The 23,523-nt window shown below is 39.7% G+C and overlaps 2 protein-coding genes across 5 annotated transcripts in view; one reads left to right on the top strand and one right to left on the bottom strand.

The window, feature by feature from the left end:
* The first annotated feature begins 218 nt into the window (after positions 1–218).
* vps8 (VPS8 subunit of CORVET complex) overlaps positions 219–23,523 on the top strand; it is a 41,515-nt gene continuing 18,210 nt past the window's right edge. For all 4 annotated transcript variants that reach the window (XM_051422726.1, XM_051422710.1, XM_051422717.1 and 1 more), the window contains exons 1-17: positions 219–353; positions 2,495–2,563; positions 2,843–2,973; positions 5,227–5,323; positions 5,634–5,666; positions 6,305–6,359; positions 15,714–15,838; positions 17,336–17,422; positions 17,998–18,065; positions 18,238–18,391; positions 18,488–18,547; positions 18,712–18,819; positions 20,060–20,140; positions 20,652–20,822; positions 22,022–22,096; positions 22,487–22,522; positions 22,844–22,934. In XM_051422726.1, the coding sequence (XP_051278686.1) occupies positions 282–353; positions 2,495–2,563; positions 2,843–2,973; positions 5,227–5,323; positions 5,634–5,666; positions 6,305–6,359; positions 15,714–15,838; positions 17,336–17,422; positions 17,998–18,065; positions 18,238–18,391; positions 18,488–18,547; positions 18,712–18,819; positions 20,060–20,140; positions 20,652–20,822; positions 22,022–22,096; positions 22,487–22,522; positions 22,844–22,934 (1,513 nt within the window). In that variant the 5' untranslated portion in view covers positions 219–281. The remainder of the gene's footprint in view (positions 354–2,494; positions 2,564–2,842; positions 2,974–5,226; positions 5,324–5,633; positions 5,667–6,304; positions 6,360–15,713; positions 15,839–17,335; positions 17,423–17,997; positions 18,066–18,237; positions 18,392–18,487; positions 18,548–18,711; positions 18,820–20,059; positions 20,141–20,651; positions 20,823–22,021; positions 22,097–22,486; positions 22,523–22,843; positions 22,935–23,523) is intronic.
* On the bottom strand, positions 8,142–11,857 carry LOC127377043 (DELTA-stichotoxin-Hmg2b-like). The gene is made up of 3 exons (XM_051424607.1): positions 11,760–11,857; positions 9,311–9,418; positions 8,142–8,646 (listed from the first exon to the last, which is right to left on the bottom strand). Exons 2-3 carry the CDS (start codon positions 9,376–9,378, stop codon positions 8,220–8,222), a joined length of 495 nt encoding a protein of 164 aa, XP_051280567.1. The 5' UTR covers positions 9,379–9,418; positions 11,760–11,857; the 3' UTR covers positions 8,142–8,219.

Raw genomic sequence — 23,523 nt, 5'->3', positions numbered from 1 at the left:
TGTACAGCTAAGTTTTTTTTTTTTTTATGTATTTCTTTTTAAAGTAAAACATTGAATAGAATTATCTAAAAGTGGCATTAGAAATCTGTCATGAGTTTTATTTTTGTACTGTTATATTCTATTTTTTAATATTATACATGTTACATTTGTATTTTTGTGAGTTGTGTAGGTTTAGAAAGTTTATTTTGAAAAAGCCAACCGGAAGATGTAATAAATGTACTTCCTGTCGGAGGAACAGCGTAGGGACGCAGGCTAGCTCTGCTGTCCGTGTTATCCCAGAGATGTCGGAGTCTCCGGACGCCCGCAGCCTCCTCTCTGCTTCCTCGCAGCTCAACCTGATGGAGGTGGACGCGGTGAGACAATAGCTACTTATCCTACTGTCATGGCGACCGAAGACTTTAACTGAAAATGACCTGTGTGCTGCCGCAGCACTGTTGTTTTCCTGGCGTCCATACACCAGGAGAAGTGGCACTGCCCAGCGACTGCTCGGAATTCTGCTCTTAAAGCTTCAATCCACTGGAGCCATAGCATAAACCCGGTTCATAACGAACCACATTGTCACATGACCGCTTTAAATCAGACCCAGTTGCGCACGAATGATTCTCCTGAAGCTGTCCAATGTGAGGAAGACTGCTGGGAGTTTTATTGTGAAATTTCAGTGCTGTCATATTGAATTGTAGTAAGCGAACAGCCTTAAAGACACTATCTGTTTCCAGGCTGAGTGTTTGTGAATGTCTCAGTGTATTACACGGTCCTAAAGGCTCATCATTATCACGTGATGGGGTTCTTGTTTACGGTGCAGCTCCGCGCTGTGAAAGCGGAGCGGAACATCCATTAAAACCAGCAATGTTTGCTCCAGCTGTGCCTCACATGGTCAGTTAGTGTCATGTTCCACTCCACTACTTCTCACAAAATTAAACTCAAAGTAAAGGTTGCTTTAATGGTGCAACTTGTGTCCGTGGTGCGTTCAAGTGCCGCTACTTTACGGTGGCCGACAAGGGAATGATGCAAATCCCAAAACACACAAACACATAAAAACAAATGCAACAGAAGAATGCTGCAATCACAGAAACGGAGCAGAAACAAAAACTCACAAACCCACAAAACAACTGCCAAAGAAAAATGCTGCAAATACCAAAAACACACATTATAATAATATAATATTATAATAATATAATATAATAATTGTAATATTCTTTTATAATATTAAATAATATAATTATAATATTATATCATTATAAAAGATTACGGCCAAGTGTTTAAAAAAAGACATAAACGAAAACTTATCTTTTTACTCTCCTCTCCAAAACTTAGCCAACTTTCATCTTCTTCTTCATGTCTTTCGGGTCTGGTCCCACAGGACTGGTCCATCCCTCAGGTCGGGTCCCACTAGTGGCCTGGCGCTCTCTCGTTTTGTGGAGTGAATTTGCAGCATCAGTTGTTTTGTTGTTTTGTGTGTTTTTGGTATTTGCAGCATTTTTCTTTGGCAGTTGTTTTGTGGGTTTGTAAGTTTTTGCTTCTGCTTCGTTTCTGTGATTGCAGCATTCTTCTGTTGCTGCGTTTTTCTGTTGCATTTGTTTTTATGTGTGTGTGTGTTTTTGGTTTTGCATCATTCCTGTGTTTGCAGCATTTTGCCGTTTGCAGCGTGTTTGCCCTTCTCGGCCACCGTACTACTTCCCTTTGTCAGAAACGTAGGAGTCATGAAGTTAGGACTGTTCCGGAACATCTTTCCCCACCTGTAATGTTGTTCGACTTTTTCTGGGACAGATTGCATGTGTGGTTAGTTACAGTGAATGGAATACCTGTTTTTGAATATCAAGAAGAAATCCGTAGGACTGTCCCTCCGTAATGTGGGACCTACATTTAGCCTCGGGATGTTTTGCGAATATGGCCCCAGACCTCCACTCAGGTCTGAGAGGGCGTCTACAGACAGTGCTTCATCTTCCTCACACTCTTCTTGCACACCAGCATCTCAGACCAAAACAATGAGCACTACGGCCCACCTGACTCAAATGATTAAACTAGTAATTCTACCTAGCAGATAAATCGTAAAACACACTTCAGACATGATAGACATACAATAAAACTCACCAGAACTGTCTTTGTTAGTCTTTCCAACAATCACCAACGTTGGGTTGTCTCTAAATAAACCCTTAATTCACTTAGTTGGATGAGAAAGTATCCATGGAAAGGGCAGACTCAGATCAGTTATTCTAAGTGTCTGACACTAATGAAAACATACCTATTAGTATTATATCCCATCGAATTTATGCCTGTATCCTTCTTTTTGGTACATGGAGTTTGACGTAATGTAGAACCCTATATAGTTCCACCCAGCTCCACCAAACTGTGACATGTTCTCCTTCACACCTGGAAAGGGACGATGAAGTGACAGAGATGCATTTACAAACTTCAGTAGCACTGGCATAGTGCTGATGCGTGGTTAAATGCACTGCTTTCTAACCCTCTGTGTCTTTGTTCTACTGGTTCTCAGATCGACGATAAGGAGTTTGACATTCCCCAAGTGGACACGCCTCCCACACTGGAGAGCATCCTCAATGAGGTGAAGGACATGTTACTCTATGACTACTACACTGTACTGTACTGCAACACATGCTATCAATAGTATAAAAAACACTTCCTTAAAAGTAATTTAATCAGCTCATCAGATAAGCTGCTCCAAGACATTATATACAGTATTTATACAGCATCAGAGAGCTTTAAGTCAGATGACTTGACTGTAAAGTCAGGTCATCATCAGGTCATCATCATCTATTGTTTGACTTCATTTGGGTGTCCACTTGCTGAGGTGTGTTTGTTTTGTTGCCCTGTGTGTCTGCAGCTGGAGGATGAGGAGGAACCGTTTGTGCTGGAGGACACCTGCGTGCTAAACACAGACAACATGGACGCTCACTCCTGTGACACCTCCTCTCTGGCCAGCTCTGACAGTGGAGACCCAGCACACCTCAAACGGCAAGGACACACACACACACACACACACACACACACACACACACACACACACACACACACACACACACAGATCTTGTAGACCTTGTATACCTTGTATATACTTCCCCTTGGCCAGACAAGTCATATTAAAGTAGTGCTGTCAAATGATTAAAATATTTAATCGCGATTAATCGCACATTTTTATCTATTCTAAATGTCCCTTGATTTCTTTTTGTCCCATTATTTTTTCTCATTTTAATGCTCTTATCAACATGGAAAAGTGGATCGGCTTGCTTTGTGCAAATGTTGTTTTTATTGAAAACAACATTGGCGTATATTGTAGTGTTCAATTTCACACTAAGATTCTCACTTGGAGCAAATAATCTCTCACACAATGTAACAGTCCATCAATAAAAGGGTGAAAAAAATACTTTGTCACACAAACAGCCCCTTCAACAGCCCTTTCTAAGGGATCAAAACAGGGCGATAGATTACAAAGTGCACATGTAAGGTAAACTAGGACTCAGCCTATAGTGCAGTTAAACCATGGCTTAATACTTTTCTCAAGTTTGCTTTGAACATAGCAGTCAGGCTGCTGCTCTTTATTCACCAGAGGCTCAACCCAACCTCTTATTTCAGAAAGAATGAACAGTAAGGATTACCAATAAAAGGTAAGCCTACTACTTCTTGCTTTGAGTCAGTTACTCAAACAGACAAGCCTGTTGACATTTTCAGACAACAAGGAATCCATCCATTTCGGCGTCTCACGCTCGCCATCCACTCAAACCGTAACGTCTACTACTGTTAAACAAGTGTGTGCGGCGTGCCTGTTGTTTTGTTTCCGGTCTAGCTAGATCCGGTGTGGTGTTGTAGTTTTTCTAACGTTACTAGTTGTCGCAACAGCATGTGGAAAAAACTACAAAGCGTGCTAGGCGTTAATCTCGTGATTAAAAAAATTGTACGCCGTTAAAATGGGTTTGCGTTAACACCGTTAAAATGGGTTTGCGTTAACGCCGTTAATAACGCGTTAAACTGACAGCACTACTTTAAAGGTATCTCCTATAATATTCAATTATACATCTTGTTTAAGCCCGATATAGCAAAATAGTTTGTTTTACATAACTGCCTTAATTCTATAAAGATTTGGGTGGAGGATTCTTTCTCACAGCTTAACACAGTAGTATGCAGAAGTATTTATTTATTGCCCTATCCAGCCTTGTCTCTAAGGTAGTCAGTGGTCTACATTTACTTCCCTCTCCTGTAATCAAGGTGTTTGCTGTTTTATTGCTTCCTGTTTTTTTGGCTGAGGAACATGGTGAAACTCAGGCACTGCGTCTCAGGCTGAGATGGGGATGATCATTTGTGCTTTTTTGGTTTTGTCCGGTCTCTGCTGTTATTTCCTCTTAACCCGTCTCACCAATCATCCTGCCTACAAATACTGCTGCTAAGCTTTCTGACCAGATCATCCTACTGTGATTCCTCTTCACTTGAAGTTCAGAATTCAGTTCAAGGTCATTGTGATCAGTTATTGCTCCTCGCTCTGTGCTCCGATCTAAAGGAGATCATTCATACTGCAGGACAAAGTGACCCAAATCACATTTGTTTTTACTCATATGTGACTCAGATCTGTTTTTCATGACAGTGTGAACAGCACAAACCACATAAAATCCGATCTTATTAGTTCTGATTGGCGCCACTTTCATATGTGGTCCTAATCAGATACAGGTCGGATTTTTGCAATGTGACCTCAGCGTGAACAATCATATCAGTTTTATGTCACTTTAGATCTCCATTTTTCATGTTTGTTGCCTTTTTCTTATTGTAAAGCATTTTTAAGGTTATTGTCATTGGTCAGGGTTGTATAATGAAATTCAGGTCGTAGTTTCCTTTATGCTACTTGTGAAAAACAAAAACTATGTGTAAAAAAATTATATATTGTAAAATTGATTTATAAGTTATAATTGTAGGTGATATTCTGCTCTTTAAATGTGCTATATAAATAAACTAACTTAATTACTTACTCACTCTGTATAACAATAAATAAAAAAATGTATTATGATTTTAAGTAAAAAATAAATACATAATGAATAAAATGTTTTATGGAAACTAAAGCAATTTAGATTTCTAACTACAAACCATATATTAAAATGTTTTCCCTTTATAACTTTTGATAGATACCATCTTTGTACATAAAAGGTAATAACATTGAAAATGTCTTCTTTGTGTGTGTGCCTATGTTTGTGTGTCTGTGTGTGGACGTGTACATGGGTGAAGAAAGAGGAGGACAGTGGATCTGAATGCAACAGTTCACGGGTCTGTTCTTCGACACAGTCTGCTGAAGGGCATCTCTGCACAGATCGTCTCTGCTGCTGTAAGGCACACACACACACACACACACACACACACACACACACACACACACACACACACACAGAAAAAAGAGGACATCAGTCTTCGATGTCAAATAGACAGCCTTGTGTTTGTTTTTAGTGTTTTGGATTGGGATACAGATATCCAACATATGTGAACCAAATGAAATATTAAAACATCCCAAAACAGTGAGTGCTTATGAATTGTGCTTGTGTCATTGCTGTTATGGAGCTAATGATGACTATTTTTGGAGTTGATTTAAGTGTAAGATTGTGTTTAAGCATAATAAAACATTTGTATGTTTTCCTCAGGACAAAGTGGATGCTGGACTGCCAACTGCTATAGTGAGTATTTAATAGTTTATTCAGCTGAACAAAGAGACATGATATAAGCTTAAAGGAAAAGCTGAAAGACTCTATTGCTATTTTGCTGGCTGACTTTGTATGGCCTAGAGAAAAAGATGTAGGAGATATGGCTGAAACTAAGGATTAGTTTCATTATTGATGAATCTGTCAATATTTTTCTCGATAAATTGATTGGTTGTTAGAAAATGGTGCTAAATGTTCATCAGTGTTTCCTAAAGCCCAAGGTGACTATTCAGTTTAGTATTGGATAGAGGACTAAAGAAAGCAGAAAATATTCACATTTTAGAAACTGAAATCAGAGAATTTAGACATTTTGTTCTTATAAAATGCCCCAAAATGATTATTGAATTATCAGAATAGTTGGCTATATATTCATTTAATAGTTGACAACAAATCAATTAATCGACAAATCGTTGCAACTCTAGTAGGAGAGAAGCACAATGAGATGCAGCTCAATAAGAGTACTGCTATTGAAAAAAACATTCAGACTCTTATAATGACTGATTAGAAAGTAGACCCTCAGGTGGGTGTGTCTGCTGGTGGAGGCAGAAAGTTTGGTAGCCAATTTTTTCATGGTGTTTTGCCTCATCCATTCTGAGCTGTGTGTTTGTGTTCAGACAGTGTCAGGGGTGATCGCTGTGGGAACGTCACATGGTCTGGCTCTGGTCTTTGGTAAGTCTAAACTTGATTTACCCTCCTTTTATTTATATGCACACAGTGGTGTTAAGGATATTTTCACACAACTTATTACAATGCAGATGCAACACAAACAGTGTATATAAAGCTGATTAAGTGTAGTCACCAGTTATTTCTTATCAAAACAAGTTGACATGGGCTGCTGTGATAAATTTAATGAAAGATATTATATTTCTAAGGATGTCCTGGTGCCTCACTGACTACATTTACACGCACAAAATATTCTGTTTTTTTCCTTATTCTGAAAAAGACAATATTCCTATCTGTTAACATAGCTGATGAAAATGAATATTCCACTAATATTCCTGTTGCAGTTGTGCATAATCCAGTCATACTGTACATCCCACAGAGGATTTTTTTCTCCTTTTCAGACTGCAGTAATGTAGCTCCCGTAGTAAAAGCTGCTTGAGCCATTTTGCGTCAAAAAGGGTTTTCAAAGTTTTCTACCGGTTGTGGACTTTTGTTCCACCACCTTCTTGAAAAGGTCGTTGTTCATATTTGTGCATATCCATAAACCTGTTGATATCCAAGTCTTTAATAATGTTTAACAGTAGGTGTGTTTCTCCTTCCAACCAGAAAAGACTATGTCGTACACGCACCCAACAAGTAACACTTATTGACCATAGCTTGTACAAACTCTGCTACCCTCTAGTGCCTGTCCTTCTCATACACACCTACACACATGCATACTGTATTATTAGTGCCAAACACAAGCCTCACTCAGTGTATCACATTGCACGTCAAAGCAAAAACCATATCATGAAATTCAAACAGGTCCTCTTAGACAGTCGGTTCTTCTTTCTCATTGTCATTCTTTTGCATCATATTGCAGTGAATCGCATTGTGTTTAATCAAATCGTGTTGAATTGCACTTCATCACAATACGGGTGAAATCTATCGCATTGGTAGTTACTTCCTATATATCTTTAATGTATCGGATTGTTGGCAATCCATTGAGATGCACATCACATCAGCCTCAGTGATGGAACTACTTATTCATGATTTAATTTGTGCTGCAAGAGTTTGCCTATAAAATTGCAATATTACACATTTATAATTCATAAAACCATCAAATTATGGAATCCAGATTGGTGACATCCGAGCCAATACGTCTTGGCACCTGATACGGATATTGGATCGGATCAGATCTCTAAAAAAGGTTGCACAGAACAAAGGAGGACTGGAGCACACTGATTAATTCCCAGCCTTTATTTGTCAAACCAGACTAACATTTCGACACCAACAAGTCTGTTTGCACAATTAAGGCTGGGAATTAATCAGTGTGCACTGATGAAGACACAGTACTGATGAAATTTTAGTCTGTTTGCTCAATTAAAGGCTGCAAATGAATCAGCGTGCTCCAGTCCTTTGTTCTCTGCAAATTTGCTGTCCTTGAACTGAGAAGCACTTGATTCAGCTGCATGTTGCTGGAAGATGCACAGAGAATCCTGTTTCTAATAAAAAGGTATCTATCCTAGGGCATTAAAATGCCAGAAACGGCCCTGTATCACCTAGATCTGTGGAAGCCCAATGAAATCTGCTTCAGCTCTATAAAAAAATGCCAATAATAACAAATTCAGTCCCTATAGAGTTGAGTTTTATCTATACATGGAGAAATACAAAGAAGGCATGATTTGGACACTAAAAAGTTTTTTAATAGAGGTAAGCTTTTGAAAACCTTCAATAACCAATATTAAGTGTACAATCAGTGCACACACTCAAGTATATTAATTAATGAGCACCACTTCAGCTAGTGACTGAGTTTGAAATATTTTATTAAAATGGCTGTGATCATCTCAAATGGCATAACAACAGTAGCATCTTTCTTCATTTGACTTAATACATTCCAGTATCATTGATATCCACCCTCAGCACCGCTTCACCTGAGTCTGACATGGAGGCACTGACAATAACATAATCGCCCTCAAAAGAAATGCAGGAGCCGTCAGCCTTTGCTCTTACAAAATTATTTTCGCTTCCATTATACATTATATCATAAAGATTGTAGTCGCAGTCGTTCCCTCTTTCAAAGATCCCCACAGCGAACCAGTTGGAGTAGAGGTTTCGGTCGTAGGGCACGGAGAACATGACTGCCATGACGTGGCTGTAGTCGTTGAGGTCGGCGTTGAAAAGGTCGTAGGTGAATACGCCGACGGCTCCGGTTGCGGCGCCGGTGGTCTTGTTGAATAGTGCGCTGGCAGCGGAGCAGGGTCCTAGCATGGGTGGCAGTGGGACCTCACAACAGCCACTCTCAGTGAACACCCTGCACACAGAGACATCACATATCAGAGTGGTTCACGCAAAATCATACAGTTTACATCCACAAACAGTCTCAATTGCCCCGTTCTGAGTCCTGCCCCTTTTTGCTTTGTGCTCTACAGTTGAGTAAGCCTCGGTCAGAACCTCAGTCAACTTCCTCCTGTCCTGTACTTAGATTTGCTATGTGCTGGGCTAATCTATATTGAAAAAACAACCACATTTGAAGATTTTTAAAAGATAAAAGCATCTACTTCAATGAATGGCCCAGGTTCTTATTTACTTCAGTGACTGAACTCAACCTGCCTTTATTTGGAACAAGCGTCTTTATGGGACAGACCTTTCATTCCTTTTGCACAAAACTTGGCAACGATGGAAAATATTATGAAAGTGTTTATTTAAACCAGTATGAATATTACTTGAATAAAAATTAGAGTAACATATTGATTAGGAATCATTCATTTGATACCTATTGATGCTCATGGTTTCTGTAAAAAGGAACTATTACGAATTAATGATTGAATTGTGGAGAATCTAACCGATCTGATGTGTAGCATGTCAATATTGACAAAATCCCTAACTAAACCAATAACTCTAATAATACTGGCACCATGGTCAGGTTTGATAAGTACTCTCAATACTTTCTAAAAAAGACAAAAGCAACACCTAACCTTGGATTGGCGAGAGTGTAGCAGCCAGAGGAGTTGTTAATCTCAATGGAGCAGCTGCGATGAGGCATTGTGATGTTGATGATGAGCAGCGGCAGGGGAAGAGGTTGGCTGTGAACAAGAGACAAAGACAACATCATTTCAGTTCAACAACGTCTTTGAAGCAGGCATGGTCTTCTCTGCTTGATAAGTGTTTGTTAGGCCAGCTAGAGCAGTTGTTCCCAACATATGGGTCGCCAAAGCTTCATGAGGCAGGCATTCTTCATTTTAGATTTTAGCTAGAAAACTTTAAAAACGTGTATATGTAGGTCTGTATCTCAGTAGTTGATTCACGTGTGTGAATAAAAGTACATTTTAAAGTAAAGTCAATTGTCAAACAGAAAATAATCTTCTCAAAATTCATCCAAACCACTTGTTTTACACAAAAGTGCACTATCTGGGTTCATTATACAGTTTTTAAGATAATACGAATTCTACCTACCAAACCCCCTACCCCGATCACTCCCTGGAGTAAGCCGACTGTAATCCGGTTACTTAGGTGCATGTAAATGCACTGATCGCTGGAAAAGCACAGATGGACCAATACCAAGTAGTGGTGATGGCTGTTTTCCATTTAACCAAGGTGTGTCAGTAAACCATGGCAGTGAGCCTGCGCCCTGGAATTTATCCATTAATATAATTATTAATGGATAAATGGGTCGATGTTTGCTAACAGCAGAACTTAGCTGGGATTTCTGCTTCAGGTAGACATAAATTAACTGCACTATATCTACAGGACATCTACATCGTGTGGTTGCAAATTAGTATGTTTTGGAACTATTCATAAGATTGAATTTAAAATTTTACCCTGAATGCAAAAACTGACCGAAGTTTTCATTGACGAATAAAGAGAGGATTTATTTTTCTTTTTTCAATCAATCACATTAATCCATGACTTATTGAACTTGAGTCATCTTCACGGTAGCACACCTGCATTCATCTTTGCTGGAGTTTGGAGCTAGCGGCACCCTTTAGCCTCAGGAGCTCAGCCAAATGAGAAAGCGGCGGAAAAATGAATGATAGCAGCAGCTTGGCAGAAAGAAATAGGTTGATATTTCTGATGTTATCATAGATTAAAAGCGTGAGTGTACAGGAGTAGCGTCAGGAGAGTAGCTCTGATATAAAATATATTTTATGACTTATCTTGCTGGGATTGTATCTGATCTCGGCATTATTTGAGTCTCAAATAGACAGGTTCATCAAATGTGAAAATTAGAAACGGAAGAAATTGGCTAATAGACCTGGTTGTTTAGACAAGGCGTCAGTTAATCACATCAAATTATTAGAAGTTACTCTTGACCAACACTTTTTAGTCATGTGGTCTGCTGCTTATAAAAAGGATCTCATTGAACTTCAGTTAGCCCAGAATAAGGCAGCGATACTGTCAGGGGTCTCAGTTGAAGCCAGATCACACTCATGAGGAAGTTTATATGTTTAGGTGTACTTGAATCTTTGAGAGCTTTTTGAGAGTAGTCGGGTCAGACACACGGACGCACGGAGAACATGACTGCCATGACGTGGCTGTAGTCGTTGAGGTCGGCGTTGAAAAGGTCATAGGTGATATATATACATATATTCAACCCTTGGTTTGTGGATAAATTTCAGTTAGTGAGCCCCCAGAGCCAGGGTGCAAAAAGACCTTTCTTGTCTACCGGCCTAATGGCAAGTGAATGTTCAGATTTGACCTACCACTCAGTAGATTACCACTGTTTTTTGTGTCTGATAAGTGAAGGAAATTTAGCAGTCACTTGCATATTTTACCAGCATTTGTCCGGTGCAAGTTTTTTGCCCTGTCTAGAGCCTAAGACGAACTTCTTAAAACATTCAGTTTTCTTTAGAATGGAGCATGTTACCAAACAGACTTCAAAGGAAATAAGTTATTTTTCTAACTTCTTGGTGTTATCCTCCACATTTTTAATGAAATGTTTTTGTTGCAGTGTTTCACACAGTATATGTATGAGATGCCAAATAAATCAAAATCAAAAGAGAATCAGTAAGTGCTTAAATTTTTAACAAACGCTGCAGAAAACAGACTCTATGACCAAATATCCAGATTTTCTATGTGATGTCATCTTATTTATTATTAGTTTTATGTGTGGTTGTGTACTTAATGTAGCTGTGTTGTAATTATTAGTTAGGCACACCATTTGCCTTTATTTTAGAACATTATTGATTTTATTGATAGTTGTGGTTGTTTTGTTGTTATTGATTTTGGTTTTGTTGTATTATGATCAGATTTAAGATTTGTGTTTCAGTTTATTTTATTTTCATTTGACTGACAGACTCAAATGAATGAACAAAAGTAATGACTATGTGGAAATAAATCTCATGATACTTTAACCTATTGTCAACATCAGCCTATACTAGTAAAGATGCCTAAAGTCACACATTAAGTAAATGTAGGAGTACTTACCTTTTATGACCTGCAGAACCAAAACCAGTTGTTTGAGCTGACTGACTGTTGGTCCAGCTTTCAGGCAGGATGTGATGCTAAAGTGCACCTGAGCCGCTCACACACTGGGTTTTATTGACTCAGGTAATCAGGACCTTTAGGCACCAGTTGCCTCCCTCCTTATCTCCCATCCAGTATCAGCTCCCCCCTTCTGTTCCCGGACCTTGCCAACACCTTATCATGATTGGCTCAGGCTGATTACATCAATGTAAGCTTTTGTTTGGATCTTTTTTTTTTTAAATCAACCTTTTAAAATGGGCATCCATTATTTGTAGAGGGCGGACATCAGGAGGGTAAAGACTCACTGGTCTGCCATGTTCACAGGGTAACAGTAGAAAACAGAGAATAAGGAGGAGCATTAAATGAGAATGCTAAGTGAACTGTAGTTGAAGATGGCATCCAGTTGGAAAGCAAGAATCAAGACTACAGTGTGTTCCTTAATACAGGGCTCTGCACACAGTGAATTTATGATTACACAAGCACTGTTCAAAAAAATACTTGACCACTACTTGTGCAGAAACACAAACATTACTGTATGTTCTCTCCCCACGTCAGAATGATAAGGCTGATTTGATCCTTGTGGTCTGTGTGTTAAATTCAGTGTGTTAAATCAGGGATACCCAACTTGCTTTGCCTGGGAGTACTTTTTCTAAATGACTGGAGGCCAGTTTATAACCTGACATTAATAATATTTATCAGATAAAATGAATAAACATTAAAAGGTCCATAACCAATCTTTCTTTGAAATTCTTTATTGCCCAATTAACTGACGTACTACTTAACTTATTAACTGAATGAAGTGGGTACAAGGATTGACACTGGGCCTGTGTGACAGATATATCAGATATTTTATTACATTTAATAGCTGCAGTTGCAGTTCAGTTGTAAATTCTTGGTTACATTTTAAAGAGATTATACAAAATCAAAGCCCAAACTTTTTCTATCATACATTCTCAGACATTGGAATAATTCATATACTGCTCCTACCAGGGACACAATGAATATTTAAAGGTCCAGTGTGTAACATTGAGGAGGATCTTTTGTCAGAAATGGAATATAATATTCTTATATTTTCATTAGTGTATAATCACCTGAATATAAGAATCATTGTGTTTTGTTACCTTAGAATGAGATGTTTATATCTACAGAGGGAGTAGGTCGCCTTCCATGGAGTCCACCATGTTGAACCGCCATGTTTCTACATGTAGATAGGACGGCTGTGAAAGGTCCTACTGTAGATACGACCTTTCACAGCCGTAGTTTCTCCTACAGACTTTACAGCCTGTCTCATTCCCAGGTGATCAAATACAGATGCAAGCGGTGTTCAGTTAAGTTCAGTTGGTTGCGATCTGAAACTTCACCACTAGATGCCACTAAATGCCACTGGTCCTTTTTAGCTCTTTTATTGTGTGTAGGCTAATATGCAGTGTCCCAAGTAACCAGGGTTCCCACATGTCCTGGAAAACCTGGAAATAGTTTTAGTTTTCCATAGATTGATTAAAATTATTAAATTCCTGAAAATAATCCATGTTGTCCTGGAAAACTTTACTTTGTATTTTATCCTGTGCTGTGGCCAAATACATGTTAAGGTTAGAGGTCAGCTGTAGAACATTTTCTCAGCAGCTATTTTGACAAATTATTGAGAATTAGAAAATGGTCTGTGGGCTCCCGGCATCCTATCGCAGGCCAGATTTGGCACCCTGGCTGTAAGTTAAGTGTCGCTGGTTTAAAGGGAAGAAGAGTATTAGATCAGTTTAAAAACAGTTAAAATGTCTTTAAAAAGTTTCAGTACATACAGGACAGATAAAAGTTAAAATGTGTTTAGTAGGTGATGATAGTAGTAGCACGGAGTCACAGTGGTAGCGTGTTACAGTTTAGGTAGAAGTAAAACCTTTCTACAGTAGTAGTGTTGCCATTTAAGTGGAGACAGTGATAGTACATTTGAAATAAAAATAATGGGACGGTCAATGGCAGTGGTTTCTGTAACAGATGTAGTTCCGGCATTAATGGTATCAGCGTACAGTATCCATTATAGTTGGAGCCATGATAATGGTAGTATTTAACAGCAGTAGAACCAATAAAAGCATTAGCCTTTATCAGCAGTCATATCGGTCATATGAGTAATATTTGCAGTAGCAGTCATCAAAGCTTGAATTGGAATAAAGAATGTGCCAGAGCACTAAAGCAGCAGCCCACACAGGGTGTACATGTTACTCTTATGCAGAAAATGTAGGGCTGAGCCTGTTACCTGTATCTTTTGAGTTACTGTTCATGTTTCTTTGCACTGGTCTAGTACTGAGGCCCAATATCTGTAATCAGAAAAACACAATGGTCCAAACCACATTTGAATGTAAATCTTTCTCTCTGTCCGCCAAAACAAATACAACTTACATACTACATACTGTATACCAGTCAGTCTAGAAATGCATCCAGTATCTGGTCCTTGATCAGGTCTCAGTGAATAAGTGTATACATTACATCTCACACCAGGCATTAGTCAGCCCATCATGATCACAGACAAATGATCTATACCTCTCACCACTCTTCACAACCACAAGCAGCCATTTTATACATTAAAACTTCTCCCTGAAGTAGAAATACCATTAAAAACCCTGCTGGTTTGACAGAATCTTTAGACCTCTCTCCATTGATAAAACAGTCTGTTACATACACCACAACTGCCAAATAATAAACTGAACAATAACTGAGTCACTGGTTTGTCTTGATTTGAGAAAGATAACAAAAGCTTAAAAAATGCTCTGTAAAACTTAATTATCCAGCTGAATCCAAAAAGAACACAGTCTCCAAATATTGACAAGATGACTGAAGAGCAGTTGTTTTCCTTAAAACAGGGGAAGTTGCAGATTTCTTTAACTTTTTTTGTGGAAAAGTTGCCAAAAGAATTTCCAAAACTGTGACTAAAATGTAAGAACAAATAAACGGTTTATATAGAGCGAGGAAGAAAGTCGGATGACCTTCAAAGAAACTGAACTGGTTCCAAATTGTCCGATCCATCAGAATCGTATGCCTCCAACCTTATCAATTCCGTTTACTGATGCCGGCATTTTTTTCTGACAATTGTCCATTGCAAGACAATGACATCAAACGCACGCCTCTGCAGTGCTGGGAACTTGCAACAAGAGGGAGTCATGGTAGAAAGGAAGAAACTGTCCAACTAACAAGAAATCAAACTACTACAACTGTACTCTGTTTCCAGAGATAAAATCCCTAGAAGAGATTCTATGTGATTTTTGCTGTTCACACTCACAAAACAGATGAGTCACACATGGACAAAAACAATCTGATTTTAACCATTATGCCTGCAGTGTGAACGTAGCCAAAACCTGGACCTGGTTTAGGTAGAAGTTGGCTAAAAGAAAGAGTAAGAGAGGAGACATAAAATGTTTGTAGCATGTTGTTTGGATTATTGTCATTTCCAGGGGGAGATGAGCTGCTGGTCTCCACAGATACCAAATGATTGATTAAGTCTCAGTTCATGCTGTGATGTTGTTTGGGGTGTGATTGGGGCTGACCCGTGTTTCTTTATATTGCTGACATAATGATGCCTGGACAGGAAAAGGTATGAACATCCCTGTCAGATGGGTCACTCATGCTTAATGTTATTCATTTTGTGTTGACTGGCTCCAAAGAGTCACTGCTCATGTCCATTTTGGTTTGGCTGAGCTACTTTGGTGCATGCTTTGTTGCTTAATATATTTATTTTTTATTTTGCCGCATTTCCAGCTCTTTATTTGGTGTCAGTGTGTTGTGTTTTGGTATCGATGTGCTGTTTGATTGTTTTTCCACTGAGGACTGGGAAAGCATGAGTTTGCCTTTTTATTTTAATGTATTTACCTTCCACCCCTTCTCTAAGCCTTACCAGCAGTTAAATGTACTCTTCATCTTCCTCTCCAGACACCAACCAGGCTCTGCGGCTCTGTCTGGGTACCAAGGCAACAGGAGCAGAGTTTGGAGCCGTCTCCGCCCTCAGCATCAACCACGATTGCTCACGACTTCTCTGTGGGTTCGCCAAAGGACAGGTACATACTCAGACACACATCCATACACTCAGAGGCTTGTCAACCGGGTGTTGATTAGAGTTTTAAAAAGTGGGTGGAGATGGGACACTGGTTAAAGTTCAACAAGGTTTCTACTGGTGGTGTGAATACAGTACGTGGTGTTTGCTCTAGCAGGTAGTCCTGATGAGGGTGAGTGGTGCTCTTAGAGAGATGATGGTTGTAACTGAAAGCCTCAGGTTGTTCAAGTCACGGAATCTTCACTTGGTTTCACAATTTCAACCACTATTACCATAGCTAACGCACACAGGATTAGGAGCAAGTTTGGCTCGCTGCTGGGTATTAAAATATGGTATGCAGCTCTTTGGCTTAAGTGCACATTGTTTTTAAAGGCATATTATTTAACATGCAGACTCATACTTTATGTTTTTGTCGTCCGTATATAACATAATCTACCTTTACACATTACACAGATATGTAGCAGTCACGCATTGTTTGGTGTTTTCCTTTTCCCAATCTGTTGTAGATGTTGAAATGTCTGAGATGATTGGAAGGTTATTCAGGGGACTGTCTCCTTATACTAATTGAGAGCAGCTTGGTGAATTCCAATCATGGTGTGGCAAAATTATAGCTATGATACACAAAACATAATTAATTATAGAAATAATGAATACCAAAAATACAAGGGTCAACATTTCTGCTATGTAGCTTGGAGCCAGACCCAGGTGTGCTTTAAAAGTCATCAGTAAAACAAACAGGGAGTCAGTGGAGAGAAGCCAGGTTTGGGGCAATGTCATTTTGCCTGTTAAAACCAGTAAGACGCTGAGCTGCTGCATTATGAACTAGCTGGAGGCGAGAGAGTGACCTCTGGTCTAAGGATTAGGGCTTAAAGGACCAGTGTGTATGATTTGGTGCAGATCAGATCGCAACTCCCTCGCTTCACCCATCCCTTCCAAGCACGGAGGAGAAACTGTGGTGGCCGCATGAAAAACATGAATGGCCGTGTCTAGAGGCAGTTTGTCCTTTCTGGGCTACTGTAGAAACTCCATGGAAATGAACTTGCAGCATTTTTGTGCAGCTCTAAAGGCACCTGCTTACTCTTGAGGTGGTAGAGGGAGTGTTGCAGCTGAGCACACACTTCTCCGGAATCACATGAACCCTTTTATGTGGGTTGTTTCTATGCACATTCACAGAATCTTTTTATTTTGTACACATTTCAGTTTTAACTGTGTAGATAATTAGGAATATAAAATGATGTGTTCATCAGGTCTATTTCTGTTGAAGCAAAACTCCAGACAGCTGTAAATGGATTATACTCAGGCTTTCCTGTATTTGCTGCAGTGGCATAATTCTGTATGTGTAACTAACCCAAATATCATGCACTAAATTTGAGAATTGTTTATGAAAAATGATCATTCATTCAAGTGATTGTATAATATTATACAGAGAACTGTGTTTTACCTGTTACTGTATATGAGCAAGTCTTTCTCTCTCCTGCTGTTTGTCGGTCTGTATGATTAGATCACCATGTGGGATCTAGCCAATGGGAAGCTTCTGAGAACTATCAATGATGCCCACCCTCCTGGGACAGCTATACTGCATGTGAAGGTACACACACACACACACACACACACACACACACACATCTCCTTGTTCCTCATTCCACTCCTCGGCCACTTCGCTACTCAACTCTCTGCCTTTTATCCAATCCCCGCTCTAACTGTAAAACTAAAGGTGAGTGAAAGGAGTCTTCCCCAATCACTCAGATTCACTGAATCTGTGGACTGTTTTAAGTGGCTGCTCAAAACCCAGGGGGTCTGTCGTCTCTCTTTTAATTCATCTTTCCCTCCTGTTTTATCTTCCTTATGTCTGTATTTACATGCTCCCTATGTTTGTTTGATTAGGTATGGTTAAACCCTTATGTATATTTATTGTTTGTAAAGCACAGATCTCTGTGTCAAAAAGGTGCTATATAAATAAAGCTTTACTTGCTTAGTTACTTACTTACATACTTACCTACACTACCATCCATTGAGCCACCTCTCTTTAGGGGATCATGGCTCTAGGTTGCACCAAAAAAGCTTTCCCCATACACAACCATTACCAATGAAACATCTTTAAAACAGTAAACTCAGTAATCAGTCTTGGCCTGGTTATTATTTCCCTGTTTTTTGTGTCTCTAGTTTACAGACGACCCAACTCTTGCAGTGTGCAATGACAGTGGAGGATCAGTTTTCGAGCTGGCTTTCAGGTAAATGAAATGAATGAATGCTTTAAATGAAAGTGGATGAAATCATCATATTCATCAAATCATATTTTATGACTCATCACCCTAAAATGAACAACCACACCTCCACACATCCCTGCAGGAAGGAGCCCACATTGTGTGTGTTTGTGTCAGCTGTGTTTGTCTTTGTTTCCAGGAGGGTGATGGGGATGCGGTCCTGTGACTCTCGATGTCTCTTCAGTGGGTCTAAGGGGGAGGTGTGCTGTATCGAACCGTTGCATGCTCCTCCAGACTTCAGAGACCATCCCATCACACACTACTCTCTGCTGGCTATGGCCTCTCTCACTAAGGTACACAAACACTCTCCATCTCCCTCCTCTGCTTATACACCTTTACTTTGTGTAAAGTTTGTGACGTTTTTTTGCCTTTTGGTTTTTTCTCACCAGATTCTGGTCATTGGACTAAAGCCCTCGCTGAAAGTCTGGATGACTTTTCCCTACAGCAAGGTCAGTATTTCTGCCTGCTTGTTCATCTAGTTGTTAATGAGTGTATGTTGGCACAGATATATTGATACAATGTCAGGGTTAATTCTGTGTTACCACCTGCCACCCCGACTAACATCTGGCTTATGTGTTAGAGTTAGTTACTGATGTGATGTGTCCTCTTTCAGTCTGATCCGTCCAGTGTTCCTCAGCTGGCCTGGCAGTTTGTTCCTGTTCAGAAGACGGTCAACCCAATCCTGGCTTTTTGCAAAGGAGACACAGTCCACTTCCTCCTGGTACCTGCTCGCCTCCCTCTTAACTTCAGCATAGCAACATGCACAAAAGACACACACAATTACACTCTCTGAATCAGATAATATATTATAGAAACATTTATCTTCTGCTCCTAGTACTTAGAACCACACTCAGCTAGGAATGAATATTATTATGAATAGATCCTGCAGTTATCAAAATGTATTTAGTTTTGATATCTATATACTCAGTGAACAGTTATAGGTTTAATTTAAGATCCTAAAACAGCCAGACATGTAGCTGCAGTCTGATTTGTAGAGCATGCAAACAGAGATTTAATTACTGTGAGATGATGGGTGATCTACATCAGTGGTTCACAACCTTTTTCCTTAAGGGTGCCCTTTTCTATCACTAAAGTAAATGATGATTTACTTTAGTGATAGAAAAGATGATGAACCCTGACTAAGTGACATATTTTATGGATAATTTATATTATTTTCAATGCATAACAATAACAGTACAGAACAAAGTCATACACTGTAATTGTTGAAAGAAATAAATGCAAGAACTTTGTGTAAAACAAGCAATTTGGATGACTTTTGAGGATAGTATTTCTTGTGAATATTGCATCAGAGGCTTTTCATACAAATCAAACCAAAGAGTGAAGTCTCATATTTGTCCAGTAATAATGACACGCTTGTGCTCAGGTCTTTGTAGTTTATATCTTAATTATAATCTAAACTGTAAAATAACAATTTCATTAAGTTAGTAACCCCCATGAAGCTTCGGCGACCCCTAGTGGGGGTTGCGAACCACTGATCTATGTGACTTGTAATGTCGTCTGGTTGTTGGTTCCACTATGGGTTCCAGTATCCAGGTGATTCTCTTTGGAATATTATTTCATTTTGCACATTACCATTACAAGAAACATACACAAATACAGAAAATTATGCAGTCACTGCAAAAACAGCTTGTTACTGAGAGAGGTGAGCTGAGATTGGCCGGTAAAACAAACTGCCATGAAGGTCAAGTTCTCCACTAAGATGTTACTTGAAATGTTTTATACATCACTTTAGATAAAATTGAGTTTCAGAAATGTACAGCATCGTCTTTAGCCAGTTAGTTATGGGTTAGTGTCTCCCCAAATACATACATTAGAATACTACTGTTTTTTAAAGTAATATTTCCCACATCCCTGCATGCTAAACTGCTTTAATACAGTGTATTCTGAGAGCAATGATCAGTGGGAACAAGAGTCTGAATGTTCACCTCTTTTTGATTCAGGTAAAGAAGGAGGAGACAGGGACCATCCATGTCATCAAACAAAGACAACTCCACCTCAGCTGTGACATCATTAGCCTGAGTGTAAGTACTCAAGACACTGGGCCAGGTACAGTGCCCCATTATACACACACACACACACACACACACACACACACACACACACACACACATACTTTGACATGCATTCTCAGTAAGGGCTCAGGTCCCTCTGTATAATCAGTGTTTAAGATGGCTTTGAGGATGACGTTTTGAGCCCTTTTATACACACTCCCCGCAAACCTGGAACCGAAGGACCGGTGTGTAGGAGAGTCTACTGTGGCAGTAAAAGGCACTGTCTAGAGCCAATGCTTGGTATGTCCTCATTTATGACCTCATCCACAACAGCCAGCATGCTTTATTATTTATTGAAGGAAGAAGAGTTACTATAAGAACCACGAGGATACCAAGGTACCAATAGTAGTACATATTTACAGTATATCCATCATTATGATCTAACTCCTACATGGCTTATATGTGAATAAAGACAAATATCTTTGTTTGCTGTAGTGTGTAGTGCTTGACCTGTCTTCCTCCTGTCTCTGTGTCTCTGCAGTGGATAAACAGCCGCACACTGGTCCTGGTAGACAGCCACGAAAAGCTGCAGGTTGTGGACCGGCCCAGTCAGGAGGTTTTGGAGACTCTGGACTTGGAGCAGGTGCAACTGGTCTATAACAGCCGGCATTTCAAATCGCTGGCCACTGGAGGGAATGTCTCCCAGGCTCTGGTGAGGGATTAGCTGATGGGGGGACGTCATGTTTAGGATGAATATTCTGTTTTGTAGAAGGGCTCCACCAGGATCCCTGGTTCTCAGAAGGATGTCCTAGAAAGATTTAAAATTCAATCAGAAAGCCAGTGTAATGAAGCCAGCTCTGGAATAATACGGGAATACTGTACTGTGTCTTTGTGCATTGTATTTTTGAACTTATAGTAGACATGCTATGGCTTCTTGGCTTAAACAAGAAAAAAGAGCATTATAATAGTCAAGACTCGAGGAGACCGACATTGCCGTTGGTTAGTGATATCCTAGATTTCTGGAAGTCTTTGGAAGTGGAACTGCAATGATTAGTCAATTAATCGATTGGTTGTCAACTATTAAATTAGTCTGCAACTCTTTTGATTATCCATTCATCTTTTTGAGTCATGTTTCAAGCTCCTCAAATGTGAATATTTCCTGGTTTCTGTGGTCCTCTATGTGACAGTAGGGGTCCTTCCCCACTCATCTATAACCCCAGTGGAATCGTCTGTGGGCGGTTCTGGGGGGCGGACACAGCAATACTCGCAATCTCATTTTCCTGCTATGACGAGACACCAGTGCTCAGACGTCACTGGTACAGAACAGGCCAGGTTCTTGGGCTCAGCACCCAACTGCAGCCAAGAATCTGACAGCAGCATGCCTTGCTCCCATGGCAGCCATAGACAGCACCCCATTGACAGTGATACATCATTCAATTGTCAAGTCAATTCTCCTCTAGTCTTCTTGTCTTCGCAGTTCTTTTAGGCCCTGGCCAACGTTGACCACATTACACTAATCCTGATCTCTCACCACCAGCTGATTTTAAGGCCCTCAGTCTGAACCTTAAAGTGTTAAATTGCTATTTCAAGGTTACCTCTTACTCTTGATTCTGGATTCAATCCCGAGCTGCAAAAAATCTGCTGGTTTTAACATCGTCATATCACGGTCTCTTTGGAAAAGTCTTCCCACTCACATTAGAACAGTTAGAACAACAGGTTTCACATTTCCTTAAAGCATCTCTCTCTGGCATGTATAGGTTGGCTGCAATCCATCTGCAGCAGAAGCTAATGGGAGGGTTTATTGGTGGGAGTTAGCCAGTGATAATGCACTTGGACCTCTCTCTGTGTGTGTGTGTGTGTGTGTGTGTGTGTGTGTGTGTGTGTGTGTCTAACAGTGTGTCTGTGTTCCAGGCTTTAGTCGGAGAGAAGGCCTGCTACCAGTCCGTCTCGAGCTACGCAGGACAGATCGTCTATTTGGGCACCAAGGTACTGTGTTGTGTGTGTGTATTTGTTCTGTTTGTTGTCTGTGTGTGCTCAACAGCTGTGAGCTGCCATTTCTGTTTGTGGTCTCTCTCTGCACATTGGTCAGCAGTAATTGTTGTTGACCACTTTAAATTCAAAAAATGCTAGAAAGAAAACAGAGCAAAGCCGAAACAAATGATAATATGTAATTTAATCTAATCTAATCTTTTGAAAAAAATAATAAACCATAAACCATTGCAAATTAGAGCAGCATAATAAAAAAATTTGCTCAGTGAAGAGGCGGACTATATATCGTTACGCTCAACGTGTCATAAGTATATCTTAGTTCCCTAAATGTGTTGGTCTTGGTATTGGGTCTATCTAATTATATGATCCTATTCTCTTGTCTTGCAGTCAGCTCACATTATGACTCTAAGGAACTGGAGAGAGGTATGTATGATGTTGTTATAATTAAGTATATCAACTGTAGCTCTTCACAAATCACTTTTAATTACAAAGAATTACAGATGCAGATGGACAGCCTGACACTGTTTGTATTTCATGTGTGTTTATTGTTAAATTAACTAAATAAATACTGTATCAGAAAACTAGTTTTTAAGCACTAATGATGATACATTCAATAAGTGAATAGAATCTTTTATTGGTTCCGTTTCTTCTTGAGCTCCTTTATACTGGAAAGGATTTAGTTTCCATCAGTAGACCAACAGCTGCTCGCTGTGCATTGATCAACGTTCCTCTGTCTGTGTCCAGCGTATAGACTGCCTTCTGAAGCAGGAGCATTTTGTCGAGGCTCTCTCTCTGGCCTGGTCCTTCCATGAGGGAACTGCTAAGGCTGTGGTTGGTGGGTATAATGCACATCACACAGCCAGCAGTCTGTAAATCAGTCTGTTCATCACAGTCACTGCACTGATGTGGTCCTTTGATCTAGGAATGTGGTAATATGGTTTATTTAGGACTGATCAGTAAAAAGCTCAGTGGTCAGTCTCCTGAGGTTTCTGCAGGTTTCAAGAGTATGAACTTAACCTTTTTAAGACCATCACAATGCAAGTTGAGACCCATTTCATGTCCATACTGGCAAAAGTATGGTATTGGTTCCATTTTAGTTTGGTTTTGTAGTTAGGGCATGATCAATGCAATTCTTTTCCAAAAACACTTTATACAAGTAATGTTCAATTGTTGGACTGTGGACTGTCACAGCTGAGACCTTGGTCTCAGTCTCAACAGTTTCACGTCCCTTATAACAGCGGACACCCAGGCGCATAAGACCATTACTATAACTATTATTAGCCTATCACAAAAATAAACCATATGATTGAGGATCTCTGACGTGCTGAAACATGTTGTTCCTATTGTGACGATGATGCTACAGCTTACATAGCTGGGTAATTTCTGTATAAGGTGCAGGGACTAAAAGGGTCTAAGAAGAACAT

This window comes from Dicentrarchus labrax, unplaced genomic scaffold (genome assembly GCF_905237075.1).
Source record: "Dicentrarchus labrax unplaced genomic scaffold, dlabrax2021, whole genome shotgun sequence".
Classification (NCBI taxonomy): Eukaryota; Metazoa; Chordata; class Actinopteri; family Moronidae; genus Dicentrarchus; species Dicentrarchus labrax.
Note: the sequence above shows the minus strand (reverse complement) of the source record. Positions and strands in the feature narration are given on the sequence as shown.